A 21,041-nucleotide genomic window follows, 5' to 3' on the forward strand; every position below is an offset into this window, starting at 1 on the left:
AAATACAGTTTTGTGTTCCATGAATTCTGGAGCAGAAAATACAGAAGTCAAACAGCTATTTAGTGTTTGATGCATATCATCAAGTTTTTGAACAAGAGATGGTTGACTGGAGGGGGATTGTATCACACCATGTTTAGACAATGCCTTTATTATTCTTGCAGCTCATATGACTGTTTGCTATTCCTGCAATGACACGTACACACGCACGCACGCACACACATACATCTACACATCTGTTTTTACTGAATGTTGACCTCCTGGAGTGCATCAATGTGAAACAATGAAATGCTTGTTTTATTTTGTTTTGTTTTTGAAAGTAGGATCTATTAATAGCACTAACAACCTTGACCTCAGAGTTCCTCAATCAAAAGTGAGGTTGAATCTCATGATCCTCACACCCTGTGACTTCCTCCCAACCATTTTACACTACCGTTCCAACATGATCAACTGCTGCATTTGTCTCCATTCCTACCTCTGATTTGACTCATTGGATGCCGCCTGCATCTTTTTTTGTTTGTGTTTATTTGTTTATTATTTATTTGTTTGTTTGTATTTACTGATGTCAACTTATAGACGACTCCTTCACGAGACTCACCCAGGACGTCAACCGTCAACTGTGCTGTAGGGGTGCGGCCTCCTCTCAGCAATACTTGCACCACGGAGCTCTCCATCCTTGCAGCGCGGCGGAGATGGCGGACCCGGCGGAGTGCAGTATCAAGGTGGTGTGTCGTTTCAGGCCGCTGAACAAAGCCGAGGTCGCCCGCGGAGACAAATGCATCCCAAAGTTTCAAGGGGAGGACTGCGTGCAAATTGCAGTGAGTTGGTGACACTATTCAAAATAATTTTTTTGCTTTCACAGTTTTGGAAAGGAATAAAAGTACATTAGGTACACCGGAATAGGCTGACGAAATCCAAGAGCAGTATAAAAATTATTCAGACTTGATATTAATGGTTTTGACTGATACTGTCATGTTTCATACTGAGAGGCATTTCTAATATTTTGCTCAGGAACAATATATAGTAACTTAAGTGATTTCCCCCCCGCCCCAATAACCCGAGAAAGGAAGATGAAGATGATTGAACCCCGGTCTTCAAAACTGTGAGGCAGACGTTCAAACCAGATAGTTACCGTGCCGCCATAAGTGTACCACTTGACCAATGTATTGATTTTATCGTGAAGCTAAGGTATTCCAAATTGTCTAAATATGCCCCCCCCCCCCCCCCCCTTAAGGGTCCCACCTCTAGGGTCTGGGATCAAGACAGGAATGACATCGGGGAAATCTGATTGGCTGTTCCCTATGGGTTTTGATGCCATGACATCATTACCACATGATTGCTCTGTATGTCCTTGTCCAGTCTTTTAATAGCCACACATTAGATATTTACATTTATAATTTGATTGATGGATTTTATTTAAATTGGACACCTCAGCACTGTGGTGGCTAGTGGTTAGCATGTCTTCCTGATCAGTCAAAGATTCTTGGTTAGAATTTTGGCTCAGCTAGCAAATCTTGTCACACCTCCAACGATTCATTTCTCCAATAGATTACAGTTAAGTGTTCCCACAGTCCTCTTAAACCACCTGAAGTGTCCTTAAGAGGGTCATCTAACTATTGAGACATTAAATTACAGTTGACTACAGTAGGAGTATCTTTTTCCTGGTTTATATCCACTTTGGTGTCCCCCAGGGGTCTGTTTTAAGCCCCACACAATCATTTGGTCATGTTACATTACCTAAAAAAAATAAATCCCATTCACTTATTGACTATACATCCATCCATTTTCTATACCGACTGTCCTCATTAGGATCAGCTGGCTAAAATTGATGGTAGAATAAATAGTACGGTTGATGTGTTGTTAGGGCCTACACTTTTGCTTTGCCTTAGGAAATCAGACTTGCTGAGTCACTGGGCAGTCTACATCTCCCTTACGACACAAGTAATACAAAGAAGCTATTGATTCTTGATTTTAATGACAACTTATCTATTGTCGTTTTCACCTTTTAATCTTTATTATTTTTTACCTAAATGTTTGCATTTAAAGGTCTGAACTGAATGTTTATTTTGCTAGTCTGACTTTTCGTCAACATGTCTTTTTTTTAATAAATCATGCTCTTTTTTTATGTGACATTTAAACAGTTAATAGTCTTATTAAAGAAGAAGTTGTTTTCTTCTGGCTGCTACTTCAATCCCAAAAAATGTTTATTTCTATTTTGCTTGTCTTATATTAGTATTCACATTCATTTCCAGCCTTACACTTTCCAGCCATGGATATATATTTTTTCTAAATTCTACTCACAATGTCCCTTAATGACAAAGTGTAAACAAATGTTGTTGTTTTAAGAGTCACTTGTTTATATGGGAGAAATTTCCTAAAATGAATTAACATGTTAAAAAACATTTTGCTTTTTCATTACGGAGTATTGTGTGTAGATTTTTGAGGGGACATTTTAATTTAATGTACTTTGGTATTTGGTTTTAACATGACAAAATGGGGAATTTTTATATTATTTCATATTTATATATTTATAGTCACTGTAAAAGTTTTGGTATTTTCCCTCTCTGGTGGATTTGATTTTCAGTGGATATAAAAGTGTACACACCCCTGATCAAATGCCATTTTTTGTGATATTAAAAAATTAGACCGAAATAAATAATTTCCAATGTTTTTTGCACCCTTAATGTCGCTTTTATTTTTTCAAGAGAGAGAGAATAAACTGTGATAATGTGGTTACATAAGTGTACACACCCTCTCGATTGGGATGTGGCTGTGTTGAGATTGGAATTAACCAATCACATTCCAACTCATGTCAGATGGGAGTGGGCAAAAACCTGCCGCCATTTACAGTAAAGTGCCTCTGGTTGACCCCAAATTAATATCATCTGTTCGACACTGCTCATCACCAAAAGAACACCAGACTTACAGTAAAGCATGTTGGTGGCAGCATCATGCTTTGGGGCTGTTTTTCTTTAGCTGGACTAAAACACTTCATTTTTTAAACTGAATTATACACATTAAGGGCCACACTAACCAGTTTTGAAATGATTTCATTTTTTTAAAATTTATCACAAAATCCTGGCATTTGAGAAGGGGTGTGTAAATATTTTATTTCCACTGTATATGATATACTATTGGAAAGCCTGCCCATTTTCATTTGAAATGACACAGCATTTGTAAGGAAAACGCATCCACTGCCTCTGGTACCGCCACTTGCGCAGTGTGTGGGAGATTGGATGATTGAAGTTTTATCAGTAACAAGGAAGAAGCGAAACTATTATTTGTTTTGAACTGGCAGCGCAGTGGTTAGCAGTCGAGCGGGTTCATTCTTACAACTGCACGTCTCACGCAAGTGACCTGCTTAATACTGGATGTTGACTGGTTGGACTGTTGCATACTGTATGTTTGTGAAATCAGAGGGCGTCAAAGTCAGGCAAGACCATCAGAGATGGTCAATGGTAGTAAGATAAAGCATAGTTTCATGTTGCGTGAAGATAATGGCGCATGACAAGCTCAGAGAAGTGTTCTTTAAACAACCGCAACTGACACAGATGCACCTGCTCACTCTATTGGTGGAGAATTAGAAATCATTATTTATTTCCATAATTCCATTCAAAAAGTTCAACTTTCAAAGATTCAAGGCCCACAATTTAAACAATTTCAAGTATTTATTTGTTTATTTTTACATAATATGGGCTTCCAGCTCATACAACCCACGAAATCAGGAATTAAAAAAAAAAAATACTGTGAAGAAATCAACATTTACTTCTCAGTTAATTCAAGTATAACTTTGGCGCAATCTTGTGGCATCTTGGTGCCAAGAAACTACATTGATTTTTGCTGAGGAGTTTCATTAAGAAAAGTATTGCTTTGCTGCGATCTTATGGCAACCATAGGCAATTTCAAACCTTTTAAGGGGGGCGTCAATTACTTTTGCATTTTTGTTATTCGTGGCAGGGTTCGGGTGGTCCCTGTCCCCTGCGAATAGTGGGGGTTCACTGCATATTTTAGCGGGTAAGAAGCATTGTTACGACAGAATGAGTCACCAGATGCAAATTTCCCAACATTATAAGCAAATGTTAGGAAATCGAGACTTGAACAATCCAAGAATTACAAACAGAACACATTTTTGAAGTACAATAAAACAAACCACCTTCACATTACCTTTTTTTTTTTTTTTTTAACTATTCAGAGTAATCTGTAAGCGATCTTATTTGAATAGTACACATTGCATGAAATAAGTACATAAACACCCTGCTTGTACTTATTTGTTTCTTTTAATCTGTTGACCCCCACCAAAATAAAAGGAAATATATGAAAGTGTATGTGCAAATATTTATACAGAGATCGTGCCTGCTCTACTAAAAGGTCTGTGGTCACTCAAACTATCTACAGTACAAATATTAACGGTGTAATAAGCTGTTGAAACAATAAATCGATGATCATCCCCTTTGACCTTTTGATGGCACTTTTGCATTTTTGAGTTAGAATACGTAATAATACAGTATACATGCTGTGCACGCTTCTTCTCGTTTACAGGGCAAGCCCTACTACTTTGACCGTGTATTCCAGTCCAATACTACTCAGGTGCAATTCTACAATGCTGTGGCTCAGAAGATTGTCAAAGGTCAGCTGTTATTCAGCCATTGTATTGGTGTAAATCCACAAAGTACAAGCATTTGCCTCAATAACACATCTTTTCTGGTGATTATAGATGTTCTTGGGGGCTACAATGGTACGATATTTGCCTATGGACAGACATCCTCTGGTAAAACGCACACAATGGAGGTAATACTGTACCATGTGATGTCATTTCTACAACGGAATTGCACAGTGACTGTATTGCTTGTTATGTGGTTGTATTTCTTTCTTTCTGCTAAAGGGCAATCTCCATGATGGTGACATGATGGGAATCATTCCCAGAATTGTCACGGACATCTTTAATTATATTTATTCTATGGATGAAAACCTGGAGTTTCACATCAAAGTAGGTCATTAATTTTTTTCAAAAATCAAATGGCTGCAATTTTCTTTGTTTTGGTTTGATAACATCTCATGAGAATCATTTCGTTATTAGGTTTCTTATTTTGAAATCTATCTGGACAAAATCAAAGACTTGCTGGATGGTACGAATGACTTACTGTTTATGGAACGTCGTTTGAGCCTTTAGTCATTATACTTGATAATACAGCTTAAGGTCCATGTACTAGTAGAATATTTGTCCTCACCAGTGAGACAATTCAGCGCACTAGTAGAGCGATTATGTCTTACTTTATTTCATACCTATTGCTACTTTTGGTTCTATTGGTAGGCAATTAAACCTAACTAGTAAACTACTGTGTTGCATTAGCTAATAGTCTTACTAGTGGGGACAAAGAGCAAACTAGTACATGGACCTTAAGATGGATATCAAGGATATCGAAAAAAAAAATGCTCAAACGGCTTAACATAGTGGTTTCCCATTTTTGACACAATACATTTTGTCTGATATTTCGACTTTTTTTCTGCTCTACAGCAACAAAGACCAATCTTTCAGTCCATGAAGACAAAAACAGAGTGCCCTATGTAAAGGTAAAATGTGTGTGATGCAATTTCTAGCTTAGGAATTTCACGATGTATTTTGGTCTAGACTTTTAGCTTACACATAACTATAGAATCTACCATACCATTAAAGCCATTTTATGCAGCGTACCCCCAAGCACACCAAACTATGTATAACACAGGTGTCCAAAAATTTTAATGTCTACTTCATGTTTCTTGCTAAATAGGTTTATTCTTCTCATTTTGTCAGAAAATCTTTGTCGAAATTGCACATTTTCTTTATTTTTTTAAGTAATTGATTCCCCTTCAAATCATAACAACATAAACTCAACAATAGTTGAATATTTTTCATCACTTCTGATTTCAAATTTGATTTGTTATTAACTTCCACTGAAGGAAACCATAACTACGACGTTGCCAAAAACTTTGTTTGACACCCCTGATATTATTGTTGAACATCAATAAAATCTTTCACTTGAGCCCAGACTGATTTAAACTTTTAACAGCAAGTGGGGGGGGGGGAAACAAAACATTTGTAGGGTGTCACAATTAAATGTACTTGCCCATCTGTTTGTTAGTTTCAGCATGATGCTTCCGGACAGGTGTTCTACAGACAGAGGCTGCCATTTTGATTCTTGGGATGATGGACAGATCCATTAATGCCACATTGACCCTTTTACTATGTTGAAAAGATTGCTGCAAAAAAGGTCCTGAAAACCACAAAGCGAGTGCCTTTGCACAGTACACTATACTATATACTGTGTATATATATATTGTACATCACAATGAAGTGATGTGACATCTACAATGTTGCAGTAATGTTAATGCGCATTGTTAATTAGGTTGTATAGAATAGATAAATAAAAAGAACTTTAGAATAATATACTGTATGTACATGTTAATGAGAGCGCAATGATAGGAATATACAGTAGTGTACTGATAGGAATCGGTATAATATATTAGGATGGATATGAAGTGTTGGTACTGTGGACCATTATATTGTATGGATACATTAATAACTATAGTGTGGTAGATTGTAGAATTTCAAATATTTCCATCTTCATGTTCCCTTTGACAAGCGTCACATCACCCAGACACAATATGGTTGGTCGCGCTTCCCAGTACTGATAAACACTTTTCCGTAAAGCTAGCCTGCAAAAAGGGCTCTTGAACACGCCTTCCCTGTGCCTTGTGATGCGCATGTGTCCCCAGGGGTGTACCGAGCGCTTCGTGTGCAGTCCCGAAGAAGTCATGTACTCCATTGATGAAGGCAAAAACAGCAGAAGCGTGGCTGTCACAAGTGAGTCTGTGTGCCGGGCGCGGTGCTCCTGCCTCTCATGGGTTCAGCCTCACCGAGTCTCCTGACTGCTCCCCGCCAGATAAAGGCCCTCAGTGCACAACTGCAGTCAAGGAGGCTTGGCTCTTTGTGGAGGCGAGCTCAAGTCATGTGGTATTATTTCGAATTATAGACACTTGGCTCAAAACTGTGCAAAATGTCCTAGCTTTAATGATTTCAGTTGGGAATTGCCGTTAATCACTTTATTAATACTATGGTAAACTGAGATCACTTGAGGAACACACATTCATTTTTTTTTTTTATATTGGAGTAGCGTGAACCACAACAAATTCACAGACTGGCATTCGCGAATCCAAAATGTTATTTTTAGAACCTCAAAGCTGACCTGTTCGCTGTTTTTTGTGCTCAATTTTTCAATTATGTTGAAGTGAGTTGAATAGTTTCATTTAGACAAAAGTAGTGCTTTGCCACCATCTTACGGCATTCATAGGCAATTGCAAACCCTTTTGTGTGGGATGTCAATTATTTGCGGCTGGTCCCTTTTTTTTTTAAATATACCTTTACAGTTAAATCAGATTAGTAAATCAACAAAGAATTATCATAAGATGTCCTGTCAATGTATGGTAGTTTTGCATAAAATGACATCGACGATATTCCCTGCGCGCGTCTTTGTCTTTTCGTCAGACATGAACGAGCACAGCTCGAGGAGTCACAGCATCTTCCAAATCAACATCAAGCAGGAGCACACTCAGACCGAGCAGAAACTCACCAGCAAACTCTACCTTGTCGATCTGGCTGGGAGTGAAAAAGTAGGAACCTGCCACTGAAGTTGTCAAGTGTGTATAAGGAAAGGCTAATAATGGCTTGTCACAATGGCCTTTTTTAAGGTGGGGAAAACTGGAGCAGAGGGTACAGTCTTGGATGAAGCCAAGATGATCAACAAGTCCCTGTCTTCTCTTGGGAATGTTATTTCAGCTCTGGCCGAGGGCTCGGTAAGTAAGTCTTTTTGTGGCATTAGGGCTGCACTACTCGAGTAACTGCACATGTTGTTCATAGCGGTGGGAGGAATACTTGATGGGGAATATCCTGAGATAACTTAGGTTGCGTGCTTACTGGGACGACTAGTGAAGTGCAGCTGTCCTACTACATGGCTATTTATTTGATAATCTTGATATCCATCCTTAAGCTCCACGTGCTAGTACGCTCTTTGTCCTCACACATTTCAGCACCCAAATGATGGAATGAGTAGCATCTTCACAGTCGTGTACAGTGCTTGTACAACATTTAGCTCATACTAGTATACCAAGGCAATGTTAACTTCAAGACATGTTATTACATGTATTCGGGTTGTTTAGCTTTAGACCATGTCTTTTATAACAAATGCATCCTTACCACTTTCTCTTTGTGAATGATTAAAATGACTACTAATCAATGAAAGCAAATGAAAATAAGCATTAGTTCGTTCTGATTCTTTAAATAATGAACATTTGTTTTTGGAAAACATTTTGGGGCCAGACGTATGTGCCATACAGGGACAGTAAAATGACCAGAATCCTGCAGGACTCCCTGGGAGGTAACTGTCGGACCACCATGGTCATCTGCTGTTCCCCCTCTTCTTATAATGATGCTGAGACCCGCTCTACGCTGCTGTTTGGACAAAGGTACATCTCCCACATTTGAATTGTTTTTCATCTCACCACTTGGGAATTGCGCTTTAGCTAACACAGCTAAGACAGAGTCATCTACACTAATATTCCTTGTGCCAAACAATGACTATGGTTTATTTCGGTGCATAGAGTGTATGTACATTTATACGTACGTTCTGTAAGTTCTGCACTTAAACTTCCTTTCTGACCAGGGCCAAGACCATCAAGAACACAGTGACGCTGAACGTGGAGCTCACTGCAGAGCAGTGGAAGAGCAAATATGAAAAAGAGAAGGAGAAGAACAAGGTACTGAGGACCAGTGTAACCTGGCTGGAAACTGAAATCAACCGCTGGAGGAAGGGTGAGGAGATCATATAATTATTATTATTTTTAATAATGTACAATCAGGACCTTGTGCGTCCTCACCAGCCGCACAAGCCTGGGGCCACTGTATCTTTGCTTTTTTTTTTTTTTTTTTTTTTTTTTAAAAGCTACATCAGACGGATAATTGGTAAGTATAACAATCCACCTATATGGAAATCATTCTTTCCATATGAAACGATAAAAAAACGGTGAAACATTTATTACCTATACAGGCAGCTTCTTTCTCATACAGGGGCTCCCATGTTGGGTCATAGGGTTAGAGGGGGAGCATGGTCCGAAACCTGCTCGTCGTCATTGCAGTTTTTCAAATTTTTAGTAACATACTATAACGACATTGAATTGAAACAGGAGAGACTGTGCCAGTGGAGGAACAGTTTGACAAGGAAAAGGCCAAAGAGGAGGCCAAGGCTGCAGACGTTGTCCACAATGATAAGACGGGAGCATCACCGGCACAAGGCAGCCTTCCTGGCGTCAAACTCACTCCGGCAGAGACGGGACATTATGAGGCAGAGATAGCGAAGCTCTACAAGGAGTTGGACGACAAGGTAAATTGATTCTCCAAATCTCATTCAGCTCGTGTCCAGTTAAGGAGGTCCATTTAGCTTCTTGTTAGAGAACAGCAAGTTGTGCAGAAAGAAACAAAGAACAGTTGGCCGTTGTGCATTCAAAAGTGAAGAGAAGGTCAAATTAAATTCACTACTAAAGATTATAAAGCATTTTAGGTTCATACTGAAATCTCATTTGATGATTTGTGTGGTGTGATTAGTGTATTAGTGTCAATGAGGAGTTTGTCTTAAAGGCACACGTTTTCACATTATCTTATGGTAGAGGAAAACCTTCCATCAGTGTTTATCTGTTTTACTATCAGTCATGCGAAGAACACATTGTTAATAAAAAACATTTTTAAAAACCTTCAAAACAAATATCACACATTACTGATGTGTTTTGTTACTGTCGCAGAATTATTGTGCCTCTTCATTTTTGGCCAGCAGATGTCTCTTTTGGACACTTTCGTTACAAAATTAGCAGTGATCTTCTTGTCCATTCATCCTTCACCTCTTCCAGGACGAGGAGATTAATCAACAGTCTCAAATGGTGGAGACACTTAAGGGGCAGATGTTGGACCAGGAGGAGGTGACACCACACTCTCACCTCTGATTTATCTCATTTTATCCCTGGCAATGCCGTGACTTGTCAAATGCCGTCATTGTAGACAAACACAAGCAATGCCATCTTCCCTTCTTTGCTTATTTCTCTGTGTTAAGCTCCTAGCCTCTTCCCGGCGAGACCATGAAAGGTTGCAGACAGAGTTGAAACGGATGTTGACCGAGAATGAAGCTTCCAAGGAAGAGGTGAAGGAGGTGCTGCAGGCCCTGGAGGAGCTTGCGGTTAACTATGACCTCAAAAGCCAGGAGGTCGAGAACAAAACACAGGAGTTTGAAGCCCTCAGTGATGAACTGAATGAAAAATCGGTAAACAGTTCGTCGTGTCTTTCACACTGTGGATATAATGACAAAAAAACGGATCAAACTGGCATTCTGTTTTTCATATCCTCACCAGAGCTCTCTGGCTTCAATTGACTGCGAACTCCAGAAGCTGAAGGAGATGACCAACCACCAGAAGAAAAGGGTCGCAGAAATGATGTCATCGTTACTAAAGGACCTAACAGAGATAGGCCTTGCGGTGGGAAGCAATGACATTAAGGTAACCCGCTATTCCAGTTAAGGTTAAACCAAAGTGGTAGGATTTATAGTAGTTTTGTCCAGCATGGTACAGTTTGGGATAGTACATCCAAAGTGGATGGATGGAGCGAAACGGATGGACAATGTGGAACCAGTGCGTGCAGGAGGCTCCCCCATCCACGAACTGGCAACTGGTTAAAAAAAAAAAGAGGCAAACACAACAACTTGGCAGGATCACAGGATCACGACAGTTTCAAAGTATGAATTATTTTGGTTTGATACCTGTGCCAAGATGGCTCAGTCAAAATTTCGATTTGGCAAGTCTATTGGCGTTAACTCTTTTAAAAATATATATATATATATAATAAGAGCGTCAGCCTCACAGTTCTGAGGACCCGGGTTCAATCCCCGACCCCGCCTGTGTGGAGTTTGCATGTTCTCCCCGTGCCTGCGTGGGTTTTCTCCGGGCACTCCGGTTTCCTCCCACATCCCAAACACATGCATTAATTGGAGACTTGCCCGTAGGTGTGACTGTGAGTGCGAATGGTTGTTTGTTTGTATGTGCCCTGCGATTGGCTGGCAACCAGTTCAGGGTGTACCCCGCCTCATGCCCGATGACAGCTGGGATAGGCTCCAGCACGCCCGTGACCCTAGTGAGGAGAAGCGGCTCAGAAAATGGATGGATGGATATATATATATATAATAATTTCAAGCTAATATTGTATTTTTAATACAGAACCAGTTTTGAAAGAATCAGTCTGGTATCGATTTATTTCTCTTTGGTCCGTGTCAGTTTATTACATTGCCATCAATTTAAATCATCGAAATACTCCCAGACTTCTAAATTACCTCGTCTTTTCTTTGAAACAAAAAACAACAAGAAAAATCACCACTAATGGCTCAATGTCAGAACAGGAAGCGTGTTGTTTTTGCAGACATCTCAAATGTATGTTTCTGGACCACCAGCAACACGAAAGTAGCGGTGTCATTGACGAGGAGTTCACGATGGTTCGACTCTACATCAGTAAGATGAAGTCGGAGGTGAAAACCATGGTGAAACGCAGCAAACAGCTGGAGAGCTCCCAGGCTGACAGCACCCAGAAGATGGAGGGGACTGAGAGGGAGTTAACTGCCTGCCAGCTGCGTATCTCTCAGGTAACTTACCAGCATCTTCTCTGTCAAGTTGGATGGATACTGTCCTCAGTGGTGTAGTGTGGGATGCCAGTGCGGGCGGAAAATCCAGCATTTTTAGCAAATATTCGAGCGAACAAGCTGATGATGTAGATACTGAAGAGGGGAACGAGTACTTTCAGGAGTTTACGAATGAGGAAAATGAAAGACATAGAAGAACAGAGGAGGTGGAAACTGTGAAACTGGGGGTAGGCCAGATAAGAAAGGATGTAATGTGAGAAAAATGAAGAGAAACGTGGAAAGGCTCTTGGTCCTGATGGCATACCGATGGAGGTATAGAAGTTCCTTGTGGAGATAGCAGCTGATGAGTGGGGGAAAAAATGTGTGCTGCGCCCATTTTTTAAGAACAAGGGTGGTGTGAGGAGATGTAGCAACTAGAGAGGAATTAAGTTGATGAGTTTTACAAGTAGGAGATGCCAGGTTTGAGACAAGAAGTGGAGATTTGAGAGCAACAGTATGATACCACAAATACATTTGCCCTGAGAATACTGAAAGAGAAGTACACGGAAGGTCAGAAGGAGCTGTCTCGTCATTGTGGATTCAGAAAAAGCCTATGAAAATGTGCCAACGGAGAAGCTGTGGTACTGTATGAGCAAATCTAGAGGGGCAGAGAAGTAGTTAGACTTGGACAGGACATGGATGAGAACAGTAAGACATAGGAAAAGTGTACAGCTGGAGTGACAGAAGACTTCAAGGTGGCAGTGGGACTGATCAAGGATCGTCTCTGAGCCCCTTTTTGTTTACTATGGTGATGGACAGATTGACAGACTATCTCAGACAAGATTACCTATTGACTATGAAGTTTGCACATGTCAATGTGAAGTGCGGTGACAGTAAGGAGCGGGTGGTATAGAACCTAGGGAAGTGGAGGTATGCGCTGGAGACTAATGAAAGTCAGTCGCAGCATGACAGTATGCGTGTGAAATGGTAACGTTACAAGGGGTGGCGGTGGAGAAGGTGCAAGAGTTCAAGTACTTGGGATCAACTGTTCCGAGCAATGGGGTATGTGATAGAGAGGGCAGAAGAGAGTACAGGAAGGACAGTGGAGTGGAAGAAAGTGTCAGGAGGTGATCTGTGACAACAGAAACTCAAGTGAAAGGAAAGGTTGTTTTTTTTTAGGATGGTAGTGAGAACAGCCATGTTGTATGGTTTGCAGATGGCAACAATGACCAGAAGACAGGATACAGAGCTGGAAGTACCTAAATTGAATTTGCTGAGTGACAAGGATGCACAGGATCAGGAATGAGCTCAGCCAGTAACAGACTGGAAGGTTTGGAGACAAAGAGAGTCCAGATTAAGACGTCTTGGACATGTGCAGAGGAGAGGCACTGGATATATTGATAGACGGATGCTGGAAATTGAGATGGTAGGTTGGAGGCCAAGAGAAAGATCAGAGGAGATTCAAGTATGTGGTGAGAGAAGACTTGCAGAAAGCTGGAACTTGAGTAGAGGACAGGGAGAGATGGAGGAGAATGATTTTCTGTAGCGATCCCTGAATAGGATTTAAGGCGAAACACTCAAGGTAACAATCATAAGCAATTTGTCTAGTTAGTCATGTTACTATTTATAATAGTTTCATATTTGACAATCTCCCATGCTACACAACTGACTGACATTTTTTTTCTGCATTCTGGGCTTAAAAAAGGACTGTCACTGCAATTGTCCAAGTTTATGTTTACAGTTCTTTCCATGTGTTTTTTTGCTTTTGCCTGTTTGCGGGCAGTATGAAGCTAAAATAAAATCCCTGACAGACTGTCTTCAGAACGTGGAGCAGAAGAAAAGACAGTTGGAGGAAAATGTGGACTCTCTTAGTGAAGAAATAGTCAGGATCAGAGCCAAAGGTGAGGAGTATGTATTGCATTTAAATGTCCAATTATTGCATACTAATATTTTCATTTGTCTTACTTTTGTAATCCCAAGATTACTAATGAATGTATGGTAGTTTTACTTTTCTTTTTCTTTTTTCTGTACCATTTACTCATCCTCTGGAATACTTTTTCCCCACTACTATTGTCCTTTAGTTTCATATTGCATTTGTAAAAACAAAACAGATAAGAAAAACTGGATAAGGTAACCAAAATGCATATGAACTATCTAAAAATGTTCTCTATATTTTTCTAACCCCCCCAGAGAGAGTTAATGTTATGGAAAATGAGATCCAGTCGGCCAATGAAGTAAAGGTACTCTGCCACCAATGTCCCCATTGTTTTGTATTGTGTGCTGTGAGGATGCGCAGCAGTTTGTTGGATCCTTTCTAGGAAGCTGTGGAGAAGCAGATCCTGTCTCACAGAGAAGCCCATCAGAGGCAGATCAGTAATCTGAGAGACGAGGTGGACAGCAAAGACAAGATGATCACTGAGCTACAGGAGTAAGAAACCACCTCGATTTCCCTCATCTCAAACTCATTTTAACACAACAAGTGCTAAATACTGCTGCTGACTCATGTGCAGTCAGAACCAGGAGATCATGCTGGAACAGGAGAGGTGGCGAGTTGAGCATGAGAAACTCAAGACAGTGGAGCAGGAGAAGAGTCGCCAGCTACAAGAACTCACGTAACATTTCCGCCTCTCGATCACTACAATGGGGTTGGTTTTATTTTGGGTCATACACGTATTCCACTCTGCTAGGGAGCTGCAGGACAAGCGGGAGCAAACGAAGCAGGACCTGAAGGGACTGGAAGAAACTGTGGTTAGTTACCAGTTCCGGTTTGTGATATTGGGCTTTGGGTTGAAATTTCAGGGTGAACCTAAAATGCACTATAATCTTTACAGGTGAACTTCATTTGTCCTTCTGTAAACCTTTGAATTGACAAATCAAACTGCTCAATATTCCAATACTTTTTTTTCACAACTTTCTGTTTTCTAACAAGGAGCTAAATGGCAAAATTCACACCAGGTGTTTAATCCATAGTCCACTTCCAAAGATGACCACTTCTATGCCTTTCTGTGACTCTTCCAGTCTCCCTCTATTTCTGTTGCAACCTCTTGACGACACTCTAAGCTCAGTGACCACTTCAGGTTCATCCTGAAATGTCACCCCAAAGCCCAATATGCTGCAACTTTTGTGAGTGGTGTATGTTTAATTTGAGGACTCCATTAAAACTACAGTGTAACTAAACCTCCACATAAACGGTCAGAAATGGTGTCTATTCAATCAAGGTACACTCTAAAATTAAAACAAAACTAAAACAGGACTGACTTTGGGCAGGGCACATATAGACAAACAGCAATTACAAACCACAATGTGGCATCTGATAATTCATATATTTTCAGTTTCACAGTATTTGGTATGTGAAATATTTGTGATCTCTTCTGAAACAAATTACTAAGTTGAATTCGAGACAAAACATGGAAAATATTTGTGTCGGAGAGCCAAATTCAGGTGAATGTTATGCTGTTGAAATAGCTCGGCAAACGTTGTTGCAATGTATTATGAAACGAGTGAAAGTGAAAACAATAATTATACAAAACCCATTCTGTATCCTCAAGGTGTGTGTAGTAAAGGTCTAAATGAAAAAAATAAGAATAAAATAAAAATCCTGGTTGAATGGGTTCTTCTTTGGCCCATTGCCCAGTCATCAGCAGAGTCTGTGAAAATCCGTTAAAAGTTGAAAACATAATTCTGAAGCCATTTTCTGCTTAGTGGAGCAAACAAATGACTCAGCAATACACAAATATTACAAAGAGGAAGATGTGAAACTGCTGACTAAATGTAACTTCCTGCTGCTACATGCTTTTTACCCTTTCTGTCCCAAAGTCAGAGCAGAAGTGTAATTACATGTTTGCTTGCTACAAAATTACAATGTTTACATGAACCATGCTTTTATTCTCCACACACTAAATTCCTTTTCTTTCCATTTTTGTGTTAAACAGGGTCGGGAGCTGCAGACACTTCACAACCTCAGAAGACTTTTTGTCCAAGACTTGGTCATTAAAGTCAAAAAGGTCAGTGCAATGTACATAATATAGATTAGTATAGTAGTCAAGTTCTACATTAGTTAAAATAAAACCCACAAGCCACAGTACTATACAAGTTTTATAGAGACAGCAGAAAATCGGGCCTTTGCTGACTTTCTACCAAATGGGGTAAAAATGCTCAAATTCGGCTCAATTCAGTATGTGCGTACCCTGCTTTGGTAAAGTTACCACACATTTTTATTTTTGAAGGGGAACGGCAGGCGTCTACAGTCAAACCTCAGTCCGTGAACTTAATTTGAGAACGTTTCCGTTCAAGTCTTTTTCCCATTTTAATGAACGCAAATAGAATTAATCAGTTGCAGCCCCAGGGAATCTTTTTTCCCCCAGCAGATGGTCGATTTTTCCAAATCAAACTACGTAGCTCCATCAGATCTTTTATTTTATACAAGTACTAGGAGGCTTCCTAATGAGAAATTCTTCCCCTATATTTATGTTCTTGCTCCAAATTTGCTTCATTTAGACGGCACCATGATGATCTGTTAATGGATCTGGGGCGCACAACAGAGTTTCTGCAATAAGTAGGCCATCTGATTCTTCAAAGGTGGCAGCTGTAAATAGGGAATCGGCCTTTAGCGTGGTGCTCATATCCACCGAGCCTCAGGATGAAGCTTGATTTGACAAGCAAAGCAGGTGCACAGCAAGCTTTCTTGGAAAATAGAGATGAGATGCCATCAATGTTGCATCTAAGGTCTGTCATTATTAGCTCAAATTCGAGTAAAATAAACCGGTTATTATTTGATGTATTTATTATTAAAATTACTGAAAGAAGTTTGCACAAAATAAATGTGTTTCTTTGCAGAATGCTCAGGTGAGCTCAGAAGAAAGAGAGGTGAGCACTGCGCAGAAACGGAAGATCTGCTTCCTGGAAAACAACCTGGAGCAGCTCACCAAAGCTCACAAACAAGCAAGTGCAAAACCTCAACGACCACAAAATGGCCCAAGTGTTGAGAAAAAACTCGGAAACCCAAAGGCGTAGTTGAGCCCTCAAGTCTTACAAGATATGCCTTTTTTAATTTTGTTTTCTTCCCCCAGAAAATGTTGGTTGATTCGTGAATTTTGACTTCAACTTACAGTAGATCCGCTGTAAATATTTTGTTCCCACTTTTGAAGAAAGTTAGTCATGTGGTTTATGTGAAGTCCCCAGTTTTACTGTTTTACAGTTTTTAGTAGTAATTGAAACCTCGAATTTCAGATGCTTTTCTTTCTCCTCGTCATCGTGATTGTCTGCCTCGCTGCTCGTTGTCTCCGCCTGTGTCCCAGTTCCTCCTGTATAAATAGTCCGCATCAGGCCGTCCTTTGTCAGATCGTTTTGTCTTCCGTCTCATACTGTGCCAGCCATCGTCGTAAGCATTTCTGCATCATGTTAATGCTTTTGTTCCTAGTGCTTCCTGAGTTTGTTTCTGTCTCCGGCTTTGCTGAGAACTTTTGTCGCCACCTTTGTTTCTAATTTTTACCAGCTTTGCTCATATTTTGTGTTTTTGTTTTGTTTTTCCATCTTTGCTGTGATATTGTTCCCGGCGTTGCAGTGATTTTTATTTGTACTTTGTCCTTTGTTATCGCTGTTGACAGTTTCATCATTATTATTAATTTTCTTTTAAAACCTGAGAATTGTGCTTTTTGGTCTTTTTTTTTGTTTTGTTTTTTGCATTCTTTATGAATTAGTTGCACTGATAGAAAAGTGAAGTTAGAGCAGTAATGATATTTTCATTGACATTGGCTCCCTCTGTCATTTTGTATCCGGGACCATTTAAAGGACACAATTTATGCAGTTTTTTAAAAATCTTGTTCTTTTAATCATGTGTGTTTAGCACGCTTTCATCAAAATACACTAAGGATCAAGAATTATAGTATACTTTTCACACTTCATTTCTTGTCCTGCTGAAATCAGCCCATGTTTAAGGCCAGGCCTGTTTCATGCAACTGTGCCAGCCCCATTTATTCTGTCCTGTTAATGTATGTTCACCTCCATGCAGCTACTCCAGGACAATGCTGCCCTCCAGTCTGCGATTCCTAAAATGGAGAAGCGCCTGCGGAATACAGTTGAGCGGATCAAAGCCTTGGAGGACGCTCTGAAGGAGGCCAAAGAGAGTGCCGCCCGCGACCGCAAACGCCACGAGGAGGAAGTCGAGCGGATTAGGGAGGCCACCAAGCCCAAAAACATGGCGAGGAGAGGCTCTGCTCAGATCGGTAGGAACAACCAAATCCCAGAACACATAGTGTGTCGCTATGGGCAGTGGTGGTGCAGTAACAAATTGCTGCAAGGCAACAATAAAATGACACGTCGAACGTCACCACATTCACACATTACGTACACATTTGGAATTTTGTGAGGAAAACTTGACATTTCAAGAGAGGAGCATTTTGAGAGAGAACTTTTATCCTATATTCAACTAAAATAGCAATGCGTTAAACATGACTGTATACATGACTAATCTTTTCTGTGTGTCCAACCCAGCCAAGCCCATTCGACCAGGCCAGCTGCCAGGCGCCTCGCTCTTGAACCCCAATGGAAACAGGTCCAACCTCATCCAGTGTTATGGTGGCATCAAGGAAGGGGATGACAGGCAAGAGAGGAATAACATACTTAATCGATTCATCATCGATTATTTCTTTATTTTTAGGAGGGGGATTGGCTAGACATGTATTCTGTAATGTTTTTCTCGCTAAAGCTCCACAAGGTTCTGTTTCATGTGTACAGTACTGTATGTATTTTTCCGTCAGTAGATTTGAACAGAAATTGCCAGGGTGACTGGGTTTTATACATTTGGGAGTAGGGTAAAGCCTGACAACCAAATAGAACATTTTTTTTTTTTTTTACTATGGTTAATGTTAAACATGACAAAAGAACTTCAAATAGTCTACTATTAGAGGCGGGACAATGACTCAATTAGGAGACAACTATTTTGATAATCGATGAATCGTGTAGAGGCACTGTTTAATTTAAAATTGTCCAAATGCTCTGATTTCAGCCTCAACATTTCTGTAATTCTCCATAAAAGCAGACTTATCTTGTGTGTTTAAGGAAAATATGAAAATATGCAAATATCAACATCCCTGCGTATTTTCTGATATTTTACGGAGCAAACCAGTAACTGAATCATAATCGGTTTGTTTTCTGCACTGTCAAGTTGAAATGCCCTGTTTTTGAATACAAGGATAGGAAACATTTTTCTTTAATCCGATTAATCAAAAATAATATCCAGATTAATGGATTATTTAAAAATAATCGGTACTTGCAGCCCTAATTATTATTTTTAGCTTTGTATAATATTTTAACTGCCTGTAATTCCACTAGAACTTTACATTTTTGTCTTTTAGACTTAAAGAATAATACAATTGTTTGATCCTCCAGTTAAGTGGCCATATAGATATTTTAATAAGTGGGTGGATGTTCCCAAAGCCAAATGTCCTTCCGGAAGAATTGTTTTTGGTACCTTTTGCACAATTTATACATGCGTTATCAAAACAAGACCTCCAGTGTACTTTTATTGTCATCCTTCGTGTCTTCTTATCCCAACAGCTCATGAAGGTCAGCTCACCGCAAAGCATGAAGATAAAGCCTCAGACGCGCCATTCTTTTTGCATCCAAGTGTACATACTGTACACTTCCTGTATGCATTGGCTGTGCAAGTTACCCTTTCAAACTTCCAGTCCTCTGTACAAACCATTGTCCTTCAAAATCAATCTGCTTTGATTTGATTCCTTATGCATAGTTAATAGCAAATTAAAAATGTAACGTAACATTGTCCCAACATTTGCTTGTATTTTGCCCGGGAGATTATAGCATCCATTGTGCTTTCATTTGAACATTTGGGTATAAATAAATTGGAAACCAATGGATGTGGGATACAGATTCCAGAGCCACATCAGCATCATTGTGAGAAATAATCGCATCTTTGTCCTCTGCAGTAGGTTTTACTGACCCTTAATATCTGCACTTGTCACAATTCAGAATATTGATTCTCATTGGTGGATTAGGAATCATATTTATACTAAAGAAATAATATATTTACACAGGAAACAATGTGGTGTGTGTGTGTATTTATTTCTGTGTAAAAGAACATAGCGAGAGAATTAACTGGTATATGAAGTTGGATCCAAAACTATTTGCACAGTGACAGATTGTCTTCAAGAAAAACTTTTGCGATTTCTCAAAACATTTAACATTGAGAAATGACAGACATTTTATACAGTACCCCAATTTCCTGGGACTGTTTGGACAAAGTGAGATCATCAATACACACAAGTGGGCCGCTTCTTTATTTTTTTCCTAAAGATGTTTTGTTGTTTGCAGATGAAGAGGAAATCAAGACTGACATTAAAAAACAGGATAAAAAGTGTCTATTTTAGTTTTCAATGCAATCTTTGTCAGTGCCAATACTTGTTTCTATGGAAAGCTGATTGAGCATTTATTCGAGATATCCAAACTGCAGGTCCATGTACTAGTATGCTCTTTGTCCTCACTTATAAGACAATTCTCAGTTTTATTAGTAACATTTTTTTTCTCTCTCTCTCCACACAACAGACTTCCACTACTGTCTCACATTTCGGCACAGTAGTAGGACAACTTTGGTATACTAGTAGGAAAAGTACATGTGACTAATGAGGCAAAGCTACTAGTGAGCATTTTGGTGCGACTCGTGGGGTCGAGGAAGGAAAATAAAAATAAAACATTCTCGTCACTTTCTTTCTTTCACCGAAAGGGGGCGCTCTTGCACAAAAGGACCGTTCCATGCCAAACAGCGAGATACAGAAAATACACTGATCAGACCACGGAGACCATTTGCATGTTTGAGACGCGGTTTTGATGGAAAAGTATGGAAATTGGGTAGGAATGCCAATATGGATCGCATTTTCACTGGCAAATATTACAGCGAAGCACCTGTTATGCGTCACTGACAATGAGTATTTTGTGTGACTAGAGCGCTCCTGAACAAAACAAGGAGAAAGCACAACCGGGAAAGAACTGGAAATGTGCATAGACCGGATTGCAAAGCGCCTGGTGGCGTCCACAACATTGACGGACCCGCTTCTCTTGTGGAGGCGACAAACCACCAGTGTACCGCGTTCAACCAAACACAAAATACAGCACAACTAGTTCCGGAATTTCAGTAAACCTACCTTCAAAATAAACCAATGCAACGTCTTTTAAAAACACCATGACAGCGCGTTGCTCTGGAAAGACGTTTAAGCATTTATTCAATTTCCTGGATATCGAGCTTAAGGTCAATGTACTAGTAGCCTCCTCTTTGTCCTCACCAGTAAGACAATTCAATACAGTGGAAGAATGACTGTCTTACTAGTAATGTGTTTTTTGTTTTGTTTT

The 21,041-nt window shown here is 39.8% G+C and overlaps 1 protein-coding gene across 2 annotated transcripts; it reads left to right on the plus strand.

Moving 5' to 3' along the window:
• Positions 1-403: 403 nt before the first annotated feature.
• LOC133470166 (kinesin-1 heavy chain-like) lies at positions 404-19,456 on the plus strand. Of its 2 annotated transcripts, none has more exons than XM_061758204.1 (26): positions 404-815; positions 4,537-4,624; positions 4,712-4,785; positions 4,880-4,984; positions 5,075-5,123; positions 5,513-5,568; positions 6,751-6,838; positions 7,520-7,644; positions 7,723-7,827; positions 8,351-8,496; positions 8,694-8,842; positions 9,214-9,410; positions 9,931-9,999; positions 10,131-10,337; positions 10,426-10,569; positions 11,514-11,702; positions 13,462-13,579; positions 13,869-13,918; positions 13,997-14,106; positions 14,189-14,290; positions 14,366-14,426; positions 15,611-15,682; positions 16,515-16,619; positions 17,689-17,902; positions 18,171-18,279; positions 19,236-19,456. In XM_061758204.1, exons 1-26 carry the CDS (start codon positions 690-692, stop codon positions 19,240-19,242), a joined length of 2,865 nt encoding a protein of 954 aa, XP_061614188.1. In that variant the 5' UTR covers positions 404-689; the 3' UTR covers positions 19,243-19,456. The 2 variants fall into 2 exon arrangements, with proteins under 2 accessions (XP_061614188.1, XP_061614189.1); XM_061758205.1 differs by having other exon boundaries at positions 404-719.
• The last annotated feature ends 1,585 nt before the right edge of the window (positions 19,457-21,041 follow it).

The sequence above is a fragment of the Phyllopteryx taeniolatus genome, chromosome 20, assembly GCF_024500385.1.
Source record: "Phyllopteryx taeniolatus isolate TA_2022b chromosome 20, UOR_Ptae_1.2, whole genome shotgun sequence".
NCBI classification, from domain to species: domain Eukaryota; kingdom Metazoa; phylum Chordata; class Actinopteri; order Syngnathiformes; family Syngnathidae; genus Phyllopteryx; species Phyllopteryx taeniolatus.